General features: G+C 65.0%; 3 protein-coding genes across 8 annotated transcripts; 1 reads left to right on the forward strand and 2 right to left on the reverse strand.

The window, feature by feature from the left end:
• Positions 1 to 704: 704 nt before the first annotated feature.
• Positions 705 to 13908, reverse strand: LOC141726325 (autophagy-related protein 2 homolog A-like). Of its 5 annotated transcripts, XM_074531095.1 has the most exons (13): positions 13784 to 13908; positions 13253 to 13434; positions 11979 to 12920; positions 10831 to 10981; positions 10196 to 10318; positions 9173 to 9278; positions 8643 to 8760; positions 7226 to 7320; positions 5928 to 6023; positions 4138 to 4267; positions 3565 to 3659; positions 2784 to 2832; positions 2619 to 2710 (listed from the first exon to the last, which is right to left on the reverse strand). In XM_074531095.1, exons 3-10 carry the CDS (start codon positions 12376 to 12378, stop codon positions 4214 to 4216), a joined length of 1143 nt encoding a protein of 380 aa, XP_074387196.1. In that variant the 5' UTR covers positions 12379 to 12920; positions 13253 to 13434; positions 13784 to 13908; the 3' UTR covers positions 2619 to 2710; positions 2784 to 2832; positions 3565 to 3659; positions 4138 to 4213. The 5 variants fall into 5 exon arrangements, with proteins under 5 accessions (XP_074387199.1, XP_074387196.1, XP_074387197.1 ...); XM_074531096.1 differs by lacking the exon at positions 10196 to 10318; XM_074531097.1 differs by lacking the exons at positions 2619 to 2710; positions 2784 to 2832; positions 3565 to 3659; positions 13253 to 13434; positions 13784 to 13908 and having other exon boundaries at positions 4226 to 4267; positions 11979 to 12297.
• On the forward strand, positions 13683 to 16950 carry ARL2 (ARF like GTPase 2). Of its 2 annotated transcripts, none has more exons than XM_074531103.1 (5): positions 13683 to 14152; positions 14553 to 14663; positions 15185 to 15347; positions 15993 to 16073; positions 16249 to 16326. In XM_074531103.1, the coding sequence occupies exons 1-5, from the start codon at positions 14088 to 14090 to the stop codon at positions 16309 to 16311; spliced, it is 483 nt and encodes a 160-aa protein (XP_074387204.1). In that variant the 5' UTR covers positions 13683 to 14087; the 3' UTR covers positions 16312 to 16326. The 2 variants fall into 2 exon arrangements, with proteins under 2 accessions (XP_074387204.1, XP_074387203.1); XM_074531102.1 differs by lacking the exon at positions 16249 to 16326 and adding an exon at positions 16354 to 16950 and having other exon boundaries at positions 13686 to 14152.
• A 117-nt stretch (positions 16951 to 17067) lies between these two features.
• On the reverse strand, positions 17068 to 19896 carry LOC141726326 (uncharacterized). Its single transcript, XM_074531100.1, has 6 exons — positions 19295 to 19896; positions 18947 to 18975; positions 18537 to 18587; positions 18039 to 18105; positions 17372 to 17479; positions 17068 to 17241 (listed from the first exon to the last, which is right to left on the reverse strand). Exons 1-6 carry the CDS (start codon positions 19805 to 19807, stop codon positions 17089 to 17091), a joined length of 921 nt encoding a protein of 306 aa, XP_074387201.1. The 5' UTR covers positions 19808 to 19896; the 3' UTR covers positions 17068 to 17088.
• Positions 19897 to 20346: the final 450 nt, after the last annotated feature.

Genomic DNA, 20346 nt, shown 5'->3' on the forward strand with positions numbered 1-20346 from the left:
CTCCCCTCCCCGTCCCCCCGACACCCCTGACCCCCCAAAACCCCCATCCCACCCCCCATTTACCCCCATTGCCTCCTGTCCCCCCACCCCATCCCTTGTCCCCCTGCCCAATGTGGCCCTCCCTATCCCCCCCCACCATATCCCCCCATTTCCCACCCCCCATTTCCCCCATCCTGTCCCTTGTCCCCACCCCGTGTCCCCCCATTTCCCACCCCCACCCCCCCCCATTTCCCACCCCCACCCCCCCATTTCCCCCCATGTCCGCTCGCCATTTCCCCTCCCCCACTCACCCTCCAGGTGGTCGCAGGCCATGGCCCCGCCCATCGCCCCGCCCACCCCCTGGCTCCGCCCAGCCCCACCCGGAGGCTCTCAGGGCGGAGCCGGGGGGGAGGGGCCCGCAGGGGGGCGGGGCGAAGGTCGGTCAGGGGCAGGTGTAGCCGCAGCTCCGCCCCCGGCACCGCCCACCGCACCAGGGGCCACGCCCACCGCGCCTGGGGGAGGGGCGGGGTCAGGACATGCTCGGCGACCGCGACAAAGCCACACCCACAGTGAGCCCCTCCCCATCAGCCACACCCATTGAATAAGCTCCTCCCCTCCCTCCTCCCAAGCTCCTCCCACTTTGAGCCACTCCCACCCCAAGCCCCCATTGGCCCACCCATTCAAGCCCCTCCTCATGACCCCACCCACCCAAGCCCCTCCCATTCAGCCCCACCCACCTCATCGGGGGGCATGTCCCGCTCTGTGGGCGTGTCTGTGGCGCGGTGGGCGTGGCCCAGCAGGGCCTGGAGGGCGGGGCCGAGGCGCTCGAGCAGCCCCAGGTCCAGCTCGGCCTGGGGGGGGCTCAGCTGCAGCCCCAGCTCCAGCGGGGGGGGCGGGCCCTGGGGGGCGCGGGGTCAGGGGGGGCGCGGGGGGGCTGGCCACGCCCCCCGGAGCCCCCCGAGCCCCGCCCCCCCTCCCCGAATCCCGCCTGGGGGGGCAGAGGGGCCCCCCCTCCCCCACTCACCTTGGGCAGGGGCGGAGCTCCGGGGGGGGCGGGGCCGGGGCGGGCCCCAGCGGAGGCGGAGCACGGGCTGGGCGGGGGCGGGGCCGGCGGCCGGGGGGGTGGGGAAACGCAGGACCTGGGGGCGGGGACAGGGATGGGTGGGGTGGCCACACCCTGGCAGGCCCCGCCCCTTCACAGACGCACCCTGCCAGGCCACACCCCTTTGTGTGAGCCCCGCTCCTCCACAGACACACCCAGATAGACCACACCCCATTATGTGAGCCCCACCCCTCCACACACACCCGACAGGCCACGCCCCTTCATGTGAGCCCCGCCCCTCCACAGCCACACCCATTCCCGCCTCCCCTCGGGCCACACCCCCCTCTCTCAGGCTCCACCCCAAGATGTGTGCAGCTGCCAGACCACGCCCACTTCCAGGGCCCACAGCCACATCCTCCCAAGCCCCACCCACCCCAAGCCCCACCCTCCTTTAGCCACACCTCCTGGCCCCGCCCACCTGTATCCGCTCAGGCTCCGCCCCCGGCAGCTCCTCCTGCAGCTCCAGGCGGGCAAGGGAGAGGAGCCCCCCCCGGGGCCCCCCCGCGGCCCCCCGGGACAGAGAGAGCTGGGCCCCGCCCGCGGAGAGCCTGGGGACGGATGGACACACGGACAAGTGAGGGACAGACAGACAGGGAGGGACAGTGAGGGACAGACAGACAGTGAGGGACAGTGAGGGACAGATGGACAGTGAGGGACAGACGGACAGTGAGGGACAGACGGACACTGAGGGACAGTGAGGGACAGATGGACAGTGAGGGACAGACGGACAGTGAGGGGACAGACAGGGACAGAGGGACAGTGAGGGACAGACAGGGGACAGACGGACAGTGAGGGACAGACGGACAGTGAGGGACAGTGAGGGACAGATGGACACTGAGGGACAGTGAGGGACAGACGGACACTGAGGGACAGTGAGGGACAGACAGTGAGGGACAGACGGACAGTGAGGGACAGATGGACAGTGAGGGACAGTGAGGGACAGACGGACAGTGAGAGACAGACGGACGGACAGTGAGGGACAGAGGAACAGACACAGCTGGGCACCCCCTGTGGATATCCTATGGGCAGATAGATGGACGGACAGACGGACAGTGAGAGACAGACGGACAGTGAGGGACAGACAGACAGTGAGGGACAGACGGACAGTGAGGGACAGTGAGGGACAGACGGACAGTGAGGGACAATGAGGGACAGGGTAGGGGACAAAGGTGGGGGGACCTGGGGGGACAAAGAGGGGCTGGGAACTGGAGAGAGAAAATGGAGAAAAACTGAAAGAAAACGAGAAAAAAACAGGAAAAATAGGAAAAAACTGGGGAGAAAAAAATGGGGAGGGGGGAACAAATTTGGAGACAGGGAGGGACAAGGGGAGGGGTCCCGGGGGGACAAATTTGGGGACAAAAAAGGGATAAAAGAGCAAAGACAGAGGGAGGAACAAGGATGGGAGGGGCTTTGGGGACATTGAGGACACCGGGGGGGTGTGGCCTTACCTGAGGTGGGGGAAGGGCAGGGCGTGGTCCCAGGCTGGGTGGGCGTGGCCTTGCAGAGCTCCTCCCACAGGCGCTGGTGGGCGGGGCTGGGGGCCCCTCCCATTTCGGGCAGGAGGGCGGTGACGGTGCCCAGGGTCACCTGCAGGCGCAGAGACCCCCCCCCAAAAAGGGGGACCCCGGCCTGGGGAGGGGGTCAGGGATGGGGGGGGGACACAGAGACCCCCCCGGACCCCCCCGGGACCCCCCGGACTCACCTGGGGGGGCGCTGCTGTGGGGGGAGGGGCGGCGGCACCGGGGGCTGCCCTGGGGGGGGGGGGGGAGGGGGAGGGGGGGAGGGGTCAAACCCCCAAAATTCCCCCAAAAACATTCCCAAATTCTCCTGTCAGGATTTCTCATAAAAACTCCCAAAAAATCCCCCCTGACCCCAATAACCCCCCCCTCAAAAAAAGCCCAAATTTTTCTTCGTGGACACCCAAAAATCCCCCCAAAACCCCTCCTCAAAACCCCAAATAAGCCACTCAACTCCCCCCCCCCCCAAAACCCCAAATAAAAACCCCCCCAAACCCCCCAAAAATCCTCCCTCAGGACTCCAAAAATCGCCCCAAAATCCTTCCCAAAACCCCCAAAAAAAACCCAAAACCGCCCCTAAACCCCAAATAAACCGCCCCAAAACCCCCCCAAAATCCTCCCTCAGGACCCCAAAAAAAACCCCAAAACCGCCCCCTAACCCCAAATAAAAACCCCAACTCTCCCTCCCAAAACCCCAAATAAAAAATCCCCTAAAAATCCTCCCTCAGGACTCCAAAACTCGCCCCAAAATCCTTCCCCAAAACCCCAAAAAAAAACCCCAAACCCGCCCCCAAACCCCAAATAAACCACCCCAAAAGCCCCCCAAAACCCCACATAAACACCCTCAAAGCCCCCCCAAAAAACACAAAATACAAAATAAACCCCTCAAAACTCCAAGCACCCCCCCTCCAAAGCCCCCAAATTCCCCAAAATTCCCCAAATTTCCCCAAAGCCCCCCAGACTCACGGCCGGGCTGGGGGAGGGGCTGCCCCTGGGGGTCTCCTCGGGGGGGGCTGCGCTGTCCCCCCCCCCAGGGACCCCCGTCATGGAGTAGAACAGCTCTGGGGGGGGGGAGGGAAACAGGTGAGGACCCCCAAAAACACCCAAAAAAACCCCAAAAACCCCCAAAAATGCCCCCAATATCCCCCTCAGACCCCCCCAGTTCCCCCCAAATCCCTCCCCTAAAGCCCCACCCAACCCTCCCAGCCCCCCAAAAACCCACCCAAAACCCCCCCAAAACCCCCAAAACTCCTCCAAAACCCCTCCAAAACCCACCCAAAACCCCCCCCAAAATCCCCCTAAAATCCATCCCAAAACCCCCAAAACTCCTCCAAAACCCCCCCAAAACCCACCCAAAATCCCCCCAAAATCCCCCTAAAATCCATCCCAAAACCCCCAAAACTCCTCCAAAAACCCCCCCAAAACCCACCCAAAATCCCCCCAAAATCCCCCTAAAATCCATCCCAAAACCCCCAAAACTCCTCCCAATCCCCCCCAAATCCCCCCCCAAGCCCCCCAGCCCCCCCTCACCCCCCTCACCGCTGTCGGGGTCCCCCCCGGGGGGGCTCGGGGGGTCGCGCCCCCCCCCTCATTCCCCGGCTCAGCTCCCGCTCGATCAACGCCAGGTCCTGCGGGCCCAGGGGGCGGCTGCGACCCCCGGGGGGGGAACCTGGGGGGGAGACCCCCAAAATGACACATTGACCTCCAAATTAACACAGTGCACCCCAAATAACACACTAGCCCCCAAAAAACACACTGCCCCCGAAAATCACCCCAAAATAACACACTGCCCCCCGAAATCATCCTAAAATAACACACTGCCCCCCCGAAAATCACACTAAAATAACACACTGCCCCCCCGAAAGTCACCCCAAAATAACGCACTGCCCCCCAAATTAACACAGTGCACCCCAAAATAACACACTGCCCCCAAAAATCACCCCAAAATAACACACTGCCCCCGAAAATCATCCCAAAATAACACACTGCCCCCCCAAAAATCACCCCAAAATAACACACTGCCCCCTGAAAAATCACCCCAAAATAACACACTGCTCCTCCGAAAGTCACCCCAAAATAACACACTGCCCCCTGAAAATCACCCCAAAATAACACACTGATTCCCTGAAAAATCACCCCAAAATAACACACTGCCCTCCCGAAAATCACCCCAAAATAACACACTGTCCCCCGAAAGTCACCCAAAATAACACACTGCGCCCCAAATTAACACAGTGCACCCCCAAATAACACACTGCCCCCCAAATTAACACTGCACCCCCAAATAACACACTGCCCCCCGAAAATCACCCCAAAATACACACTGCCCCCCAAATTAACACTGCACCCCCAAATAACACACTGCCCCCCTGAAAATCACCCCAAAATAACACACTGATAACCCGAAAGTCACCCCAAAATAACACAATGATCCCCCGAAAATCATCCTAAAATAACACACTGCCCCCCCGAAAATCACCCCAAAATAACACACTGCCCCCCCAAAAATCACCTTAAAATAACACACTACCCCCCAAATTAACACAGTGCACCCCAAAATAACACACTGCCCCCCGAAAATCATCCCAAAATAACGCACTGCGCCCCGCGAAAATCACTCCAAAACAACACACTGCCCCCCCAAAAAACCACCCCAAAATAACACACTGCCCCCCGAAAGCCACCCCAAAATAACACACTGCCCCCCGAAAATCACCCCCAAAATAATACACTGCCCCCCGAAAGTCACCCCAAAATAACACACTGCTCCTCTGAAAATCACCCCAAAATAACACACTGCCCCCCAATTAACACAGTGCACCCCCAAAATAACACACTGCCCCCCGAAAATCACCCAAAACAACACATTGCCCCCCAAAAAACCACCCCCAAAATAACACACTATCCCCAAAAATCACCCCAAAATAACACACTGCCCCCCGAAGTAACACAGTGCACCCCAAAAATCCCCCCAAAAAACTGCCTCCCAATCACACATTGCTCCCCAAAAACCACCCCAAATTAACGCTCTCTCCCCCAAAAAACACCCCAAATAACACACTGCCCCCCCCAAAATAATGCACTGCTCCCCAAAACCACCCCCAAAAAACAAACTGCCACACAAAAACTGCCCCAAATTACACATTTCCCCCAAAAGAAGCCCCTGCCCCCCACATTAACTCAGGTGTTCGGGGAGACCCCCCCCCCGAGACCCCAGCCCGCCTCCCCCGTGTTTTGGGGTCCCCCTGTGTTTTTGGGATTCCCCCCAGGTTTTGAGCCCCCCCCCAGATTTTGGGGTCCCCCCGGGTTTTGGGGTGGGGGTCACTCACCGGGGGGGTCGAGCGCCCCCAGCAGCCCCCGCAGGACCCCCAGCAGGGGGGGGGCAGCAGCAGGTGCAGCGCCCCCACCTTCCCCTCCAGCTCCACCTGGGCACGGGCACGGTCACACACACACGCCAAAAACAGCCCAAAAACCCCCAAAAATCCCAAAATCCCGAAATCCCGAAATCCCAAAACCCCGAAATCCCCAAAATCCCCAGAACCAGACCCCAAAAATCCCAAAAACCAGACCCCAAAAACACCAAAACCCCCGAAAACACCAAAAATCCTGAAAATCCCAAAACCTGACCCTGAAAACCCTGAAATCCCCAGAACCAGACCCCAAAGATGCCAAAATCCCCAAAACCAGACCCCAAAAACCCCGAAACACCAAAAACCCAAAATCCAAAACTGAGCTCCCACCTTTCCAGTCCCCCCAGTCCCTCCCAGTACAAACCAATGCTTCTCAATCCCCTCCCAGTATAACCCAGTCCCTCCCAGTCCCTCCTAGTCCATCCCAGTATAACCCAGTCCCTCCCAGTATAAACCAGTCTGTTCCAGTCCCTCCCAGTATAACCCAGTCTCTCCCAGTCGCTCCCAGTCCCTCCCAGTACAAACCAGTGCTTCTCAATCCCCTCCCAGTTTGCCCCAGTGCCTCCCAGTCCTCCCAGTATAAAACCAGTCTGTCCCCAGTCCCTCCCAGTCCATCCCAGTCCATTCCCAGTCCCCCCAGTATAAACCAATGCCCCCAGTCCCTCCCAGTACAAACCAATGCTTCTCAATCCCCTCCCAGTCCCTCCCAGTATAACCCAGTCCCTCCCAGTATAAACCAGTCTGTTCCCAGTCCCTCCAGTACAAACCAATGCTTCTCAATCCCCTCCCAGTTTGCCCCAGTCCCTCCCAATCCATCCCAGTCCCTCCAGTATAAACCAGTGCTTCTCAATCCCCTCCCAGTTTAACCCCAGTCCATCCCAGTCCCCCCAGTCCCTCCCAGTACAAACCAATGCTTCTCAATCTCCTCCCAGTTTAACCCCAGTCCATTCCAGTCCCTCCCAGTATACCCAGTCTCTCCAGTCGCTCCCAGTCCCTCCCAGTACAAACCAGTGCTTCTCAATCCCCTCCCAGTTTGCCCCAGTGCCCCCCAGTCCCTCCCAGTATAACCCAGTCCCTCCCAGTCCCTCCCAGTCCATCCCAGTATAACCCAGTCCCCCCCAGTATAAACCAGTGCCCCCCAGTCCCTCCCAGTATAACCCGGTCCCTCCCAGTCCCTCCCAGTATAACCCAGTCCATCCCAGTCGCTCCCAGTCGCACCCCGGGCCCGGCACGTTCTCGTTCTGCTTCAGGCGCAGCCACAGCTCCGAGGGGCCCGGCAGGAGAGCGGCCAGCACGGGGGGGGCACGGGCACCTGGGGACAGAGGGGACACTGAGGGGACATTGATGGGACAATGGGGACAGTGAGGGACAATGGGGACAGTGAGGGGACAGGTGACACAGCTGTGCCCCAGGTGTCCGTGCAGCCGTCCCTGTGCTCAGGCTGGGCAGAGGGTGGCACGGAGGGACACGGGGGTGACACGGGTGACACGGGTGACACGGGTGACACGGGTGACACGGGTGACACGGGTGTGACATGGGTGACACGGGTGACACGGGTGACACGGGTGACACGGGTGACACGGGTGTGACACGGGTGACACGGGTGACACGGGTGACACGGGTGACACGGGTGTGACACGGGTGACACAGGTGACACAGGTGACACGGGTGACACGGGTGTGACACAGGTGACACGGGTGACACAGGTGACACGGGTGACACAGGTGACACGGGTGACACGGGTGACACAGGTGACACGGGTGACACGGGTGACACGGGTGACACAGGTATGACACGGGTGACACACGGGTGACACAGGTGACACAGGTGACACGGGTGACACGGGTGACACAGGTGACACAGGTGACACGGGTGACACGGGTGTGACACAGGTGACACGGGTGACACAGGTGACACAGGTGACACGGGTGACACGGGTGACACGGGTGACACAGGTGACACGGGTGACACGGGTGACACAGGTGACACGGGTGACACGGGTGACACAGGTGACACAGGTGACACGGGTGACACAGGTGACACGGGTGACACGGGTGACACGGGTGACACAGGTATGACACGGGTGACACACGGGTGACACGGGTGACACAGGTGACACGGGTGACACGGGTGACACAGGTGACACGGGTGACACAGGTGACATGGGTGACACAGGTGTGACACGGGTGACACGGGTGACAGGGGGGTGACACGGGTGACATGGGTGACACGGGTGTGACACAGGTGACACGGGTGACACAGGTGTGACACGGGTGACACGGGTGTGACACAGGTGACACGGGTGACACAGGTGACACGGGTGACACAGGTGTGACACAGGTGACACAGGTGACACGGGTGACACGGGTGACACGGGTGACACAGGTGACACAGGTGACACGGGTGACACGGGTGACACGGGTGACACGGGTGTGACATGGGTGACACGGGTGACACGGGTGACACGGGTGACACGGGTGACACGGGTGACACAGGTGTGACACGGGTGACACGGGTGACACGGGTGACACGGGTGACACGGGTGACACAGGTGACACGGGTGACACGGGTGACACGGGTGACACAGGTGACACAGGTGACACGGGTGACACAGGTGACACGGGTGACACGTACCTGTGCCCAGGCCGGCGGCAGCTCCTGCCACAGCACCCTGAGGTCGCGCAGCCGCAGCCCCTTGTGCAGCACGGCCGGGGCGCCCCCGGTGCCCCCACCCGAGTCCTCGTACTCCACCCTGGGGACACGGCAGACACACCTGGGATACACCTGAGATACACCTGGGGACACCTGGGACACACCTGGGGACAGCTGGGACACACCTGGGATACACCTGGGGACACACCTGGGATACACCTGGGGACACCTGGGACACACCTGGGGACAGCTGGGACACACCTGGGATACACCTGGGGACACACCTGGGATACACCTGGGGACACCTGGGGACACCTGGGACACACCTGGGATACACCTGAGATACACCTGGGGACACCTGGGGACACCCGGGACAGCTGGGGACACCTGAGATACCTGGGGACACCTGAGGACACACCTGGGACACCTGGGGACAGCTGAGATACCTGGGGACACCTGGGACACGCCTGAGACCCCCCCAGACCCACCCAGGCCCCTCCCCTCCGCCTCACCTGGGCAGGTGCAGCTCCAGGGCCCCCCCCGGGCCCCCCCCGGGCTGTGGGGGCAGCTCCAGGCGCAGCTCCGTGAGCTCCAGCAGCACCTGCAGCCGCCGCAGCACTGCGGGGACATTGGGGACATTGGAGACATTGGGGACATTGGGGACATTGGGGACACTGGGGACACTGGGGACATTGGGGACACTGGGGACATTGGGGACAGTGGGGACATTGGGGACATTGGGGACACTGGGGACACTGGGGACACTGGGGACACTGGGGACATTGGGGACATTGGGGACATTGGGGACATTGGGGACATTGGGGACACTGGGGACACTGGGGACACTGGGGACATTGGGAACACTGGGGACACTGGGGACATTGGGGACATTGGGGACATTGGGGACATTGGGGACACTGGGGACACTGGGGACACTGGGGACATTGGGGACAGGGGGACACTGGGGACATTGGGGACACTGGGGACAGTGGGGACATTGGGGACATTGGGACATTGGGGACATTGGGGACACTGGGGATGTTGGGGACATTGGGACATTGGGGGCATTGGGGACACTGGGTCGCCAACATCCCCACTGCCCCCAAGCTCTCCCTCTGTCCCCCTCGTCCCCCCATCCTTGTCCCCTCTGTGTCCCCAATGTGCCCCACAATGTCCCCACTGTCCCCAATCCCTTCCCGTGTCCCCAGTGTCCCTCTGTTCCCTGTACCCATGTCCCGTCCATCCGTACCTCTCTGTCCCCAATGTCCCCAATGTCCCCTCAGTGTCCCCAATGTCCACAGTGTCCCTGTCCCTCTGTCCATGTCCCCAAGATCCCCCCATCCCCATGGTCCCCTCAGTGTCCCCAATGTCCCCCCAGTGTCCCCATTGTCCCCACCTGTGTCGATGGTCACCGCCAGCGCCTCCAGCCCCTGTCCCTCTGTCCCCAATGTCCCTGCTGTCCCCTCAGTGTCCCCAATGTCCCCCCAATGTCCCCAATGTCCCCAATGTCCCCCCAGTGTCCCCATTGTCCCCACCTGTGTCGATGGTCACCGCCAGCGCCTCCAGCCCCTCCAGGGGGGGCGGTTCCGGGGGGGGGTCCCGGCCCTGCTGTGCTCCCCCCGGGGGGGGCGACCCCGGCCCTGGAGACCCCGGCGGGCCTGGGGGGACACGGGGGGGGGTCAGAGAGGGGTCACGGAGGGGTCAGGGGGGGTCAGAGAGGGGTCACGGAGGGGTCAGGGGGGGTCAGAGAGGGGACACGGGGAGGTCAGGGAGGGTCAGGGGACACCAGGGGGGAACAGAGGGGACACGGGGGGGTCAGGAGGGGTCACAGAGGGGTCAGGGGGGGTCAGGAGGGGTCACGGAGGGGTCAGGGGGGGTCAGGGGACACGGGAGAGGGGACAGGGGACACTGAGGGTGGCAGAGGGGGACAAGGGACATGGAGGGACATTGTGGGGGGCACACGGGGGTGACCTGGGGGCGACCCGGCGGGGGTCAGGGCGACCCAGGGGTGACATCAGGGTGACACCAGGGCTCAGCACCACTCACGGGGGGGACAGGGGGTGGACATGGTGGGGTCAGGAAGGGTCAGGGTTCCCCAGGGTGCCCCATGGGTGCCCCATGGGAGGTCAGGGTGCCCCAGGGCGCCCCGGGGTGCCCCGGTGCCACTCACGGGGCCGCAGCACGAGGCGCAGGCGCTGCAGCCGCAGCCGCACGGGCTCCGCGCCGAGCTGCGCCCAGGGCACCGTCACCGTCACGGCCCCGAGCGCGCCCTCGCGCAGCTCCAGCGGCGCCCCCGCCGCCGCCAGCAGCTCGTCCACGGCCTGCGGGCACGGGGAGGGTCGGGGGGCGCGGGGAACGGGGCCGCAACGGGCCGGAACCACCCCCAGAACCGGCCCGGAACGGCCCCGGAATCAGCCCAAAAATCAGCCCAAGAACCGGCCCGGAACGGCCCCGGAATCAGCCCAAAATCCGCCCCGGAACCGGCCCGGAACGGCCCCGAAATCATCCCAAAATCCGCCCCGGAACCGGCCCGGAACGGCCCCGGAATCAGCCCAAAATCCGCCCCGGAACCGGCCCGGAACGGCCCCGAAATCACTCCAAAATCAGCCCGAAATTACCCGAAAGTAACCCTAAAATCAGCCCCGGAACCGCCCCGAAATCAGCCCAAAATCGGCCCGAAATCATCCCCGGAACGGGTCCGGAACCAGCCCGAAATAACTCCAAAATCAGCCCCAGAACGGCCCCAGAACAACCCTGAAATAACCCCAACAACGGCCTCGAAATAACCCCAAAATCAGCCCGAAATCACCCCAAAATAACCCTAAAATCAGCCCCGGAACCGTCCCCGAATGACCCCAAAACCACCCCCGGAACCGGCCCGGGATCAGCCCGAAATAACCCCAAAATCAGCGCCGGGACGGTCCCGAAATTATCCCAAAATCAGCCGCAAAATGGCCCCAGAATCCCTCCCGGAACCACCCCAAAATCAGCCCCCAAACCCGTCCCAAACTGCCCCAGAATCAGCCCCAAAACCGCCCCAAATTCACCCCGAAACCGCCCCAAAAACCTTCAAACCGCCCCAAATCCCCCGCGGATTCCCCAAGGCGCCCCCAAACCCCGGAAAATCCCCAAAAAACCGAACCCGCACCCCCTGCCCCCGTTATCTCCCCGTTATCCCGCCGGTTCTCCCCGGTGCCCCCGTTATCCCCGTTATCCCCTGCTGACCGCCGCCCGCAGCCGCAGCTCCCGCAGGCTCCCGGTGCCTCCCCGGTGTCCCGATATCCCCCGTTATCCCCGTTATTCCCGGTCCCCGCTGACCGCCGCCCGCAGCCGCAGCTCCCGCAGGCTCCCGGTGCCTCCCCGCAGGTCCAGCCCGAGCTGCTCCAGCCGCAGCGGCTCCTCCAGGAAGGGCCCGAGCCAGCGCTGCAGCGCGTACCGGGCGGCGCGGGCCTTGAGCGCCTCGGGCCAGCCCCGCGCCCAGCGCGGCATGGCCGCGGCACCGGGAGCGGTACCGGGAGCGGAACCGGCACCGGAATCCGCGCCGACGGCGGCCCGGGGATCGGTCCCAGCCCCGGGAGCGGCTCCGGAGCCGCGATCGGGCCCGAACAGGGAGCGGCTCCGCCTCACACACCAGCACCGGCACCGGCACCGGCTCCGCCGCACAGCGCCGCTTCCGGACCCGCCCACGCACTTCCGCTGCGGATCCACAGCTCCTCATTGGCTGCCGAGGGTTTGACGGACGGCGCGCTCCCCGTCAGTCAGCGAAGCGGAGCGGCGCCGGCCAATCAGAACGCGGCATAGGGCGTGCGCGAGCCCTCAGGCCAATGGCGATAAGGGGAGGTGCGTAGGGAGGACCCGAAGAGGAGGGGAGGAGAGGCGGGGTCTGCGCCGGAAGTGGCGAAAGGAGGTTCCGGAAGTGGGAGGATCCGAGGGGTCTGAGGGGACAGACCCCCCCCCAAACCCCAGGGCTGTTTTGGGACAATAAAGGATTTTTCGGGGCAATAAATGGCTTTTGAGGGCAATAAAGAATTTTATGGGGCAAAAAAAGGACTTTTAGCCAGCAATAAAAGATTTTTGTGTCAATAAAGGATTTTTGGGGGCAGTCCCGTGTCAGTCCCGGTTCGGTCCTGGGTCGGTCCCGGTCGGTTCCGGTCACTCCGGTCAGTAGCGGCCCCCCCGGCACAGGTCGCACCTGCAGGACGTGGCCGAGACCGTCCGGAGCCGCCGGGACCCGCCCGGGCAGCGCAAGGTGAGCTGCACCTGCGGGGGGCGGGGTCAGGGGCGGGGCCAGGGACACACCCAGGCACACCCGGGCGTGCCACGCCCACACCTGAACACGCCCGGACACACCTGAGTGTGCCACGCCCATACCTGAACACGCCCTGCCACACCCTTGCAGGCCACACCTACACTTGCCCATGCCCTGCTACACCTTCTCAGACCACGCCCACACCCGTTTAGCCACACCCACTCCACGCAAGCCCCACCCCCAGCCTCCCCGTGCCCCCATGCCCCGCCCACACCCTCAAAATCCCCGCCCCCGCAGCCCCTCGCCATCCTGGCCCCGCCCCGCACACCGAGTCACCGCCCACCCGTGTCACGTGCTCCATGGTGCAGCACCGCGCCTGCGCCAGCAGGCTCCGCCCTCCGGCCTCCAGCAGAGCGAGGGGGGCGGGGCCGGCGCTCGACTCGCAGTGCCCCGCGCATGCGCCTAGCCAGGCCACTCCCCCCGAGCGGCATCGCTCCGCCCCTCTCGGCAGGGGCAGAGGGACCCCTGGAATGGAGGAGGGGTCAAAAGGGGCGGAGTCTGGAGGGGGGGAGGAGCCTTGAGGGGCGGGGCTGTGCAGGTGTGGGCGGGGCTCCTGGGGCTTCGGGGGGGTCCCGGGGGTCTCTGGGGATCTTGGGGGATTTTGGGGGTCCCGGGGGATTATGGGGGGTCTTGGGGGGGGGGGGGGCCTCTGGGGAGTTTCTGGGGGTCCCAGGGGAATTTCGGGGGGTTCTTGGGGGATTCTGGGAAAGTTTTGGAGGTCCCGGGGGTGTCTCTGAGGGTCCCGGGGGCAGTTTGGGCGTTCCGAGGGAATTTTGGGGGGGTTTTGGGGGTTCCGGGGTCCCCCCGCTCTTACGGCGCAGGCGGCAGCCCGGCCCGGGGGTCTCGGTGGCGGCCGGGGGCGGCAGCGGGAGGATGAGGAAGATGAGGAGGATGAGGAGGAAGCTCCGGGCGGCCATGGCGGATCCGGGACCCCCCCGGGACCCCCCGGGACCCCCAAACCCCGCCCGGGCCTCCCCCCCATCCCCCGGTTCCTCCGGTCCGCCAGGGGGCGCGCGGTGCCGGCAGCGCCGACCCGGAAGTGGTGGCGGGAGCGGCGGCGCGCGGGCCAATGGGAGCTGGGGGCGGGGCCGGAGGGGGCGGGGCCTTGCTCGGCCGCCATGGGGCTCCTGACGATCCTGAAGAAAATGCGCGAGAAGGAGCGAGAGCTGCGGCTGCTCGTGCTGTGAGCGGGGCTAAGGGGGGCGGGGCCGAGGGGGCGGGGCTGGGGAGAAGGAGGGGGCGGGGCCTGCGCGGGGGGAGGGGGCTCGCGGGGGGGGGGTGGGGGATGGGGAGGCCGCGTGGTGGGGGCGGGTTTGCGGGACTTCCGGTGGGTGGGGCGGGAGGGGCGGGGCTTGGGAGGGTGGGGCACATTGGGGAGGAGTCTCTGAGGGTGTGGTTGGGGTGTGGCCCTTGGGGTGGGGTCCATGGGTGTGGTTTAAAGGGGTGGGGCCCGCCAAGGGGGCCTGGTCAGGGCAGAGTTATTGGCACCTATAAAGGCAGGGAAAGAGGCGGGTTTACGCTCAGGGCGGGGCTCTGGGGGCGTGTCCGTGCGTGGGCGTGCCCTGAGGCCCCGCCCCTCGCAGGGGATTGGACAACGCCGGGAAGACGACGCTGCTGAAGCGGCTGAACGGGGAGGACGTGGGCGGCACCTCCCCCACGCTGGGCTTCAACATCAAAACGCTCGAGCACCGCGGGTCAGGGGCGGGGCCGAGGGGGCGGGGCCAATGGGGCGGGGCCAATGGGGCGGGGTGAAATGCTCTGGGGCAGAGCCATGGGCATCAGGGGGCAGGGAAGGGGCGGGGCTAAGGGGCATGGATTCTGGGGGCGGGGCTAATGGCTGGGGGAGGGGTTACTTGGAGGGAGGGGCCGCTGGATGTGGGTGGAGCCAATGGGTGGGAGGGGGCACCAGTTTGGGGAGGGGCATCCACGTGGGAGGGGCCATCCAGGTGGGAAGGGGCGGGGCCATGCTGCTAACCCTAATGACCTCATGTTGACCCTGCTGACCCCACCCTGACCTCTGTGACACTTGTGACCCCTGAATGACCCCGTGACCTTTGTGTGACCCCTGTGTGACCCCTGTGTGACCCCAGGTTCCAGCTGCACGTGTGGGACATCGGGGGTCAGAGCTCTCTGTGCTGACCATGACTGACCATCACTGACCCCGGTGTGACCCCACTGACCCCTGAATGACCCCGTGACCCCTGTGTGACCCCAGGTTCCAGCTGCACGTGTGGGACGTCGGGGGTCAGAGCTCTCTCCGCTCCTATTGGCGCAATTACTTCGAGAGCACGGACGGGCTGGTCTGGGTGGTGGACAGCAGTGACCACGAGCGGCTCAAGCTCTGTGCCCGCGAGCTGAAAGCATTGCTGAAGGAAGAGGTGACACTCTGGGGACACCCTGGGGACACCCTGGGGACATTGGGGACACCCTGGGGATATTGGGGACATTGGGGACACCCTGGTGACATTGGGGACACCCTGGGGACACCCTGGGGACACCCTGGTGACATTGGGGACACCCTGGGGACACCCTGGGGACATTGGGGACACCCTGGGAGCAGCCACAGGGACAGGGAGCATTGGGGACACACGGACGGGCGGGTCGGGGTGGGGACAGCAGTGACCACGAGCGGCTCAAGCTGTGCCAGGGAGCTCCAGGTGCTGCTCAATGAGCAGGTGACATCTTGGGGACGTTGGGGACACCTTGGGGGCGTTGGGGACACCTTGGGGGCATCCCCAGGGGACACCCAGGCTGAGCAGGGGCTGGGAAAGATGTGGGGGGACACAGGGACAGGGATGTGGTGACAGAGGGGGGACACGGGGACGTGGGGAAATGGGGGGACAGGGACACAGGGGTAGGAAGGACACGGGGACACGGGGACAGGGCTGGGGTGGTGACATGGGGCTGGGCCATCACAGGGTGACCCTGACCCTGTCCCTGTCCCTGTCCCTGACCCTGTCCCTGTCCCCATCCCTGTCCCCATCCCTGTCCCCATTTGTCCCCTTTGCTGTCCCCTCTCGCAGCGCCTGGCCGGGGCCTCCCTGCTCGTGTTCGCCAACAAGCAGGACCTGCCCGGGGCGCTGCCGGCCGGGGACATCCGACAGGTACCCTGACCCCTGCGTGACCCCTGGGTGACCCCTGTGTGACCCCTGCGTGACCCCTGCGTGACCCCTGTGCCCCTCCCCAGGCACTGGAGCTGGACTCCATCCGCAGCCCTGTGACCCCTGACCCCCCTGTGACCCCTGCGTGACCCCTGCGTGACCCCTGTGCCCCCCCCAGGCCCTGGAGCTGGACTCCATCCGCAGCCCTGTGACCCCTGACCCCCCTGTGACCCCTGCGTGACCCCTGCGTGACCCCTGCGTGACCCCTGTGCCCCCCCCCCAGGCCCTGGAGCTGGACTCCATCCGCAGCCACCGCTGGCGCCTCCAGGGCTGCTCGGCCTTCACCGGGCGCGACCTCCTGCCCGGCCTGGACTGGCTGCTGGACGACATCGGGGCCCGCCTGTGCCCCATAGACTGACCACTGAGTGACCACAGTGACCACACTGACCACAGTGACCACTGACCCCTGACTGACCCCACAGTGCCCTCCTGCCCAGCCTGGACTGGCTGCTGGACGACATCGGGGCCCGGCTGTGCCCCACTGACTGACCACTGAGTGACCACTGAGTGACCACTGAGTGACCACAGTGACCACTGACCACCGACTGAGTGATCCTGAGTGACCGCAGTGACCACCAGAGTGACCCTCAGTGACTCTTGTGCCCCATGGAGTGACCACTGCAGTGACCCCCCCCAGACTGACCCTTAGAGTGACCACAGTGACAACTGACCATTTGAATGGCCACCAGTGACCTCTGGAGCAACCCTGAGTGACCGCCGGACTGACCACCAGAGTGACCCCTGCAGTGACCACTGGAGTGACCCCACCCGGCCCCTCCCCTCGGTGCCAATAAAGTTGGGCAGTTTTGGGTCAATTTCAGGCCATTTTGGGTCAGTTTTGGGCCATTTTGGGTCAATTTTGGGTCAGTTTTGGGCATTTTTGGGCCATTTTGGGTCCATTCTGGGCATTTTTGGGTCATTCACAACGACTCAGGGCTGGGGGAGGGGTCTCGATCCTTTATTGCGGGGTGGGGGAGGGGATTCGGGGGTGGGGGAGGGGCTCAGGGCAGCGGCCCCGCCCCCCCGGGGGGTCCCTGAAGGCGGGGGGGGGCAGCAGCGGCCCCTCCCCCCCCTCCTCCTCCTCATCCTCGGCCCCGCCCCACGCGGACACCTGGGGGGGGAGGGGCGGGGTCACGGGGGGGTCACCGCCCCTCCCCTCCCCCACAAAGGTCACACCCCGCCCCCTCCCACAAGGCCCCTCCCCCATTACACCCCCCCCCCGCTGCCCCTCCCCCCCTCACCGAGTCCCGGGGGGGGGTCCCGGGCCCGGGGGGGCTCCCCAGGACCCTCTGCAGCGCCTCGGCCACGCGGCGGCTCAGGGCGGCTCGGTCCAGCGCCACCGACTGGGCCTGGGGCACAGAGAGGACGGGAGTCACCCCAAAATCCATCCCGAAAACTGCCCCAAAACGGCCGGAATGAACCCCAAAATCAGCCACAAAAACTGCCCCAAAATGGCCGGAATGAACCCCAAAATCCATCCCAAAAACTGCCCCAAAATGGCCGGAATGAACCCCAAAATCCATCCCAAAAACTGCCCCAAAACGGCCGGAATGAACCCCGAAATCCATCCCGAAAACTGCCCCAAAATGGCCGGAATTCACCCTGAAATCCATCCCGAAAAGTGCCCCAAAACGGCCGGAATGCACCCCAAAATCCATCCCAAAAACTGCCCCACAACGGCCGGAATGAACCCCGAAATCCATCCCAAAATCAGCCCCAAAATGGCTGAAATCCACCCCAAAATCAACCCCAGAACCAGCTCAGGATCCCCACTATCCGCTCCCCAAAATCCCCCCAGCCCCGCCCCCTCACCAGGCCCCGCCCCCTCACCAGACCCCGCCCCAGGTCCCGCCCCCTCACCAGGCCACGCCTCAGGCCACGCCCCCGCCCCAGGCCCCGCCCCCTCACCAGGCCCCTCATTCGCTCCTCCAGGTTCCGGTTCTGGCGCTGCGAGAGCAGAAACTGGGCCTGGAGCCTGGGGGGACACTGGGAATGAACTGGGAACGAACTGGGCAAACTGGGAACGAACTGGGCAAACTGGGAATGAACTGGGAGGGACTGGGAGGGACTGGGAGCCAAACTGGGAATGAACTGGGAACCAAACTGGGCAAAACGGGAACGAACAGGGGGCGCTGCGAGAGCAGAAACAGGGCCTGGAGCCTGGGGAGAGACAAACTGGGAACACTGGGAACAAACTGGGAGCGCTGGGATGGCCCCAGTTGGGAACAGCCAATGCCCCACCCCTCCTCCCCTGTCCCCCTGTCTGTCCGTCTGTCCCCCTGTCCCCCTGTCCGTCTGTCCGTCTGTCCATCTGTCCGTCTGTCCATCTGTCCCCCTGTCCGTCTGTCCCTCTGTCCGTCTGTCCGTCTGTCCCTCTGTCCCTCTGTCCGTCTGTCCGTCCCTCACCTGTCCATGCGCTCCCGCAGCGCCTCCAGCTCCGCCCGATCCGGGGGGGGTCTGGGGGGAAAGAGGGGCCCAAAAACTGAACCCAAAACTGCCCCAAAATACCCAAAACTGAGCCCAAAACTTGCCCGAAATACCCAAAACCGACCCAAAATCCCCAAACTGAGCCCAAACCGACCCAAAACTGAGCCTAAACCCCCAGAACTGAATCCAAAACCCCAAAACTGAACCCAAAATACTCAAAACTGCTCCAATACCCAAACTGAGCCCAAAACTGCCCCGAATGCCCCAAAACTGCCCCAAAACTTGACTCGAAATCCCCAAAACTGAACCCAAAACTTCCTTAAAACCCCCAAAACCTCAAAACCACCCCGAAAACCCCAAAACCGCCCCAAACCCGGCCCCGCACTCACCCCCGCGCTGCTGCGGCCGCTCGCGGCTCCTGCGGGGACAGCGAGGGTGGGACAGGTGCGACCCCGCCCACAGGTGGGACAGGTGCGACCCCGCCCACAGGTGGGACAGGTGTGCGCCCCTCCCCCCAAACCCGTCCCCAGGTGTGTCCCTCCCTCCCTCTCAGGTGTGTCCCCCCTCCCCAGGTCTGTCCCCCACCCCGCACAGGTGACACAGGTGTGTCCCCCCTCCCCAAACGTGACCCAGGTGTGTGCCCGTCCCGCCCCCAGGTGTGTGCCCGTCCCACCGAAGGTGACCCAGGTGTGTTCTCATCACCCAGATGTGTCCCCACCCCCCAGGTGTGTCCCCACCTGTCCCCCCTCCTCCTCTTCCACCTCCTCCTCCTCCTCCTCCTCCTCTTCCTCTTCTTCCTCCATCCCAGGGGCTCCTCCCGAGCCCGGACGGCCCCGGGGGGGCTCCCGGGGGTCCCTGGGGAGCTCCCGGTGCTCCCGGTGCTCTCGGGGGTCTCGGGGCAGGTCTCGGTGGTCCCGGGGGGGAACTCGGGGATCTTGGTGGGGGTCTCGGGGGGTGTCCCGGGTATCTCGGGGCGGCTCCCGGTGGTCCCTGGGGATGTCCCGGTGCTCTCGGGGGATGTCCCGGTGGTCCCGGGGCTGTTCCCGGTTTGGTTCCCGGTTCGGTTCCCGGTTCGGTTCCCGGGGCGGCCACCCCAGCGCCCGCAGCTCCGCGGGGCTCAGCACGCTCCGGGTCAGCTCGTCCAGGAACCGCGAGAACCGGGCCCCGCCCCGGGCCCCGCCCCCAGCCCCCCGGGCCCCGCCCCCTCCCGCGCGGGCCCCGCCCCCCCGGCCTCCCCCCAGCGCCTCCATTGAGCGCCAGGGCCGGGGGGGGGTGAGGGGCGGGGCCCTGGGTCCCCCCCCGCGCCCCGCCCTCCCCCAGCCCCTCCTGGCTCCGGCTCAGCCCCCGCGGGGGGGGCGGGGCGCGGTGGGCGGGGCCGGGGGCGGGGCCGGGGTCTCGGGGGCTCAGCCCCTCGTGGCTGCGGCTCCGCCCCCGCGACCCCCGGAACGCCCCCCCGGGCGGGGAGGGGGCGGGGCCCGAAGGGGGCGGGGCCTCCCCGGGGCCGCGGCACCGCCCTCGCCCCCCCCGCCGGGGGTCACCGGGGGGGTCACCGGAGGGGTCACCGGGGCCCCGCCCCTCGTGGCTCCGGCTCCGCCCCCGCGCCCCCCCGAGGGTCCCCAGGGGGTCCCCGAAGCCCCCCCGGGGGTCGCGGCGGGGGGAGGGGGAGGAGGAGGAGGAGGAGGAGGAGGAGGAGGAGGAAGAGCAGGGGGAGGGGGAGGGGGAGGGCGAGGACGGGGGGGAGCCCGGGGGGGGCCCCGGGGGGGTGAAGAAGCGCTCGAGGAGCTGCAGC

The sequence above is a fragment of the Zonotrichia albicollis genome, chromosome 34 (assembly GCF_047830755.1).
Source record: "Zonotrichia albicollis isolate bZonAlb1 chromosome 34, bZonAlb1.hap1, whole genome shotgun sequence".
Lineage (NCBI taxonomy): Eukaryota > Metazoa > Chordata > Aves > Passeriformes > Passerellidae > Zonotrichia > Zonotrichia albicollis.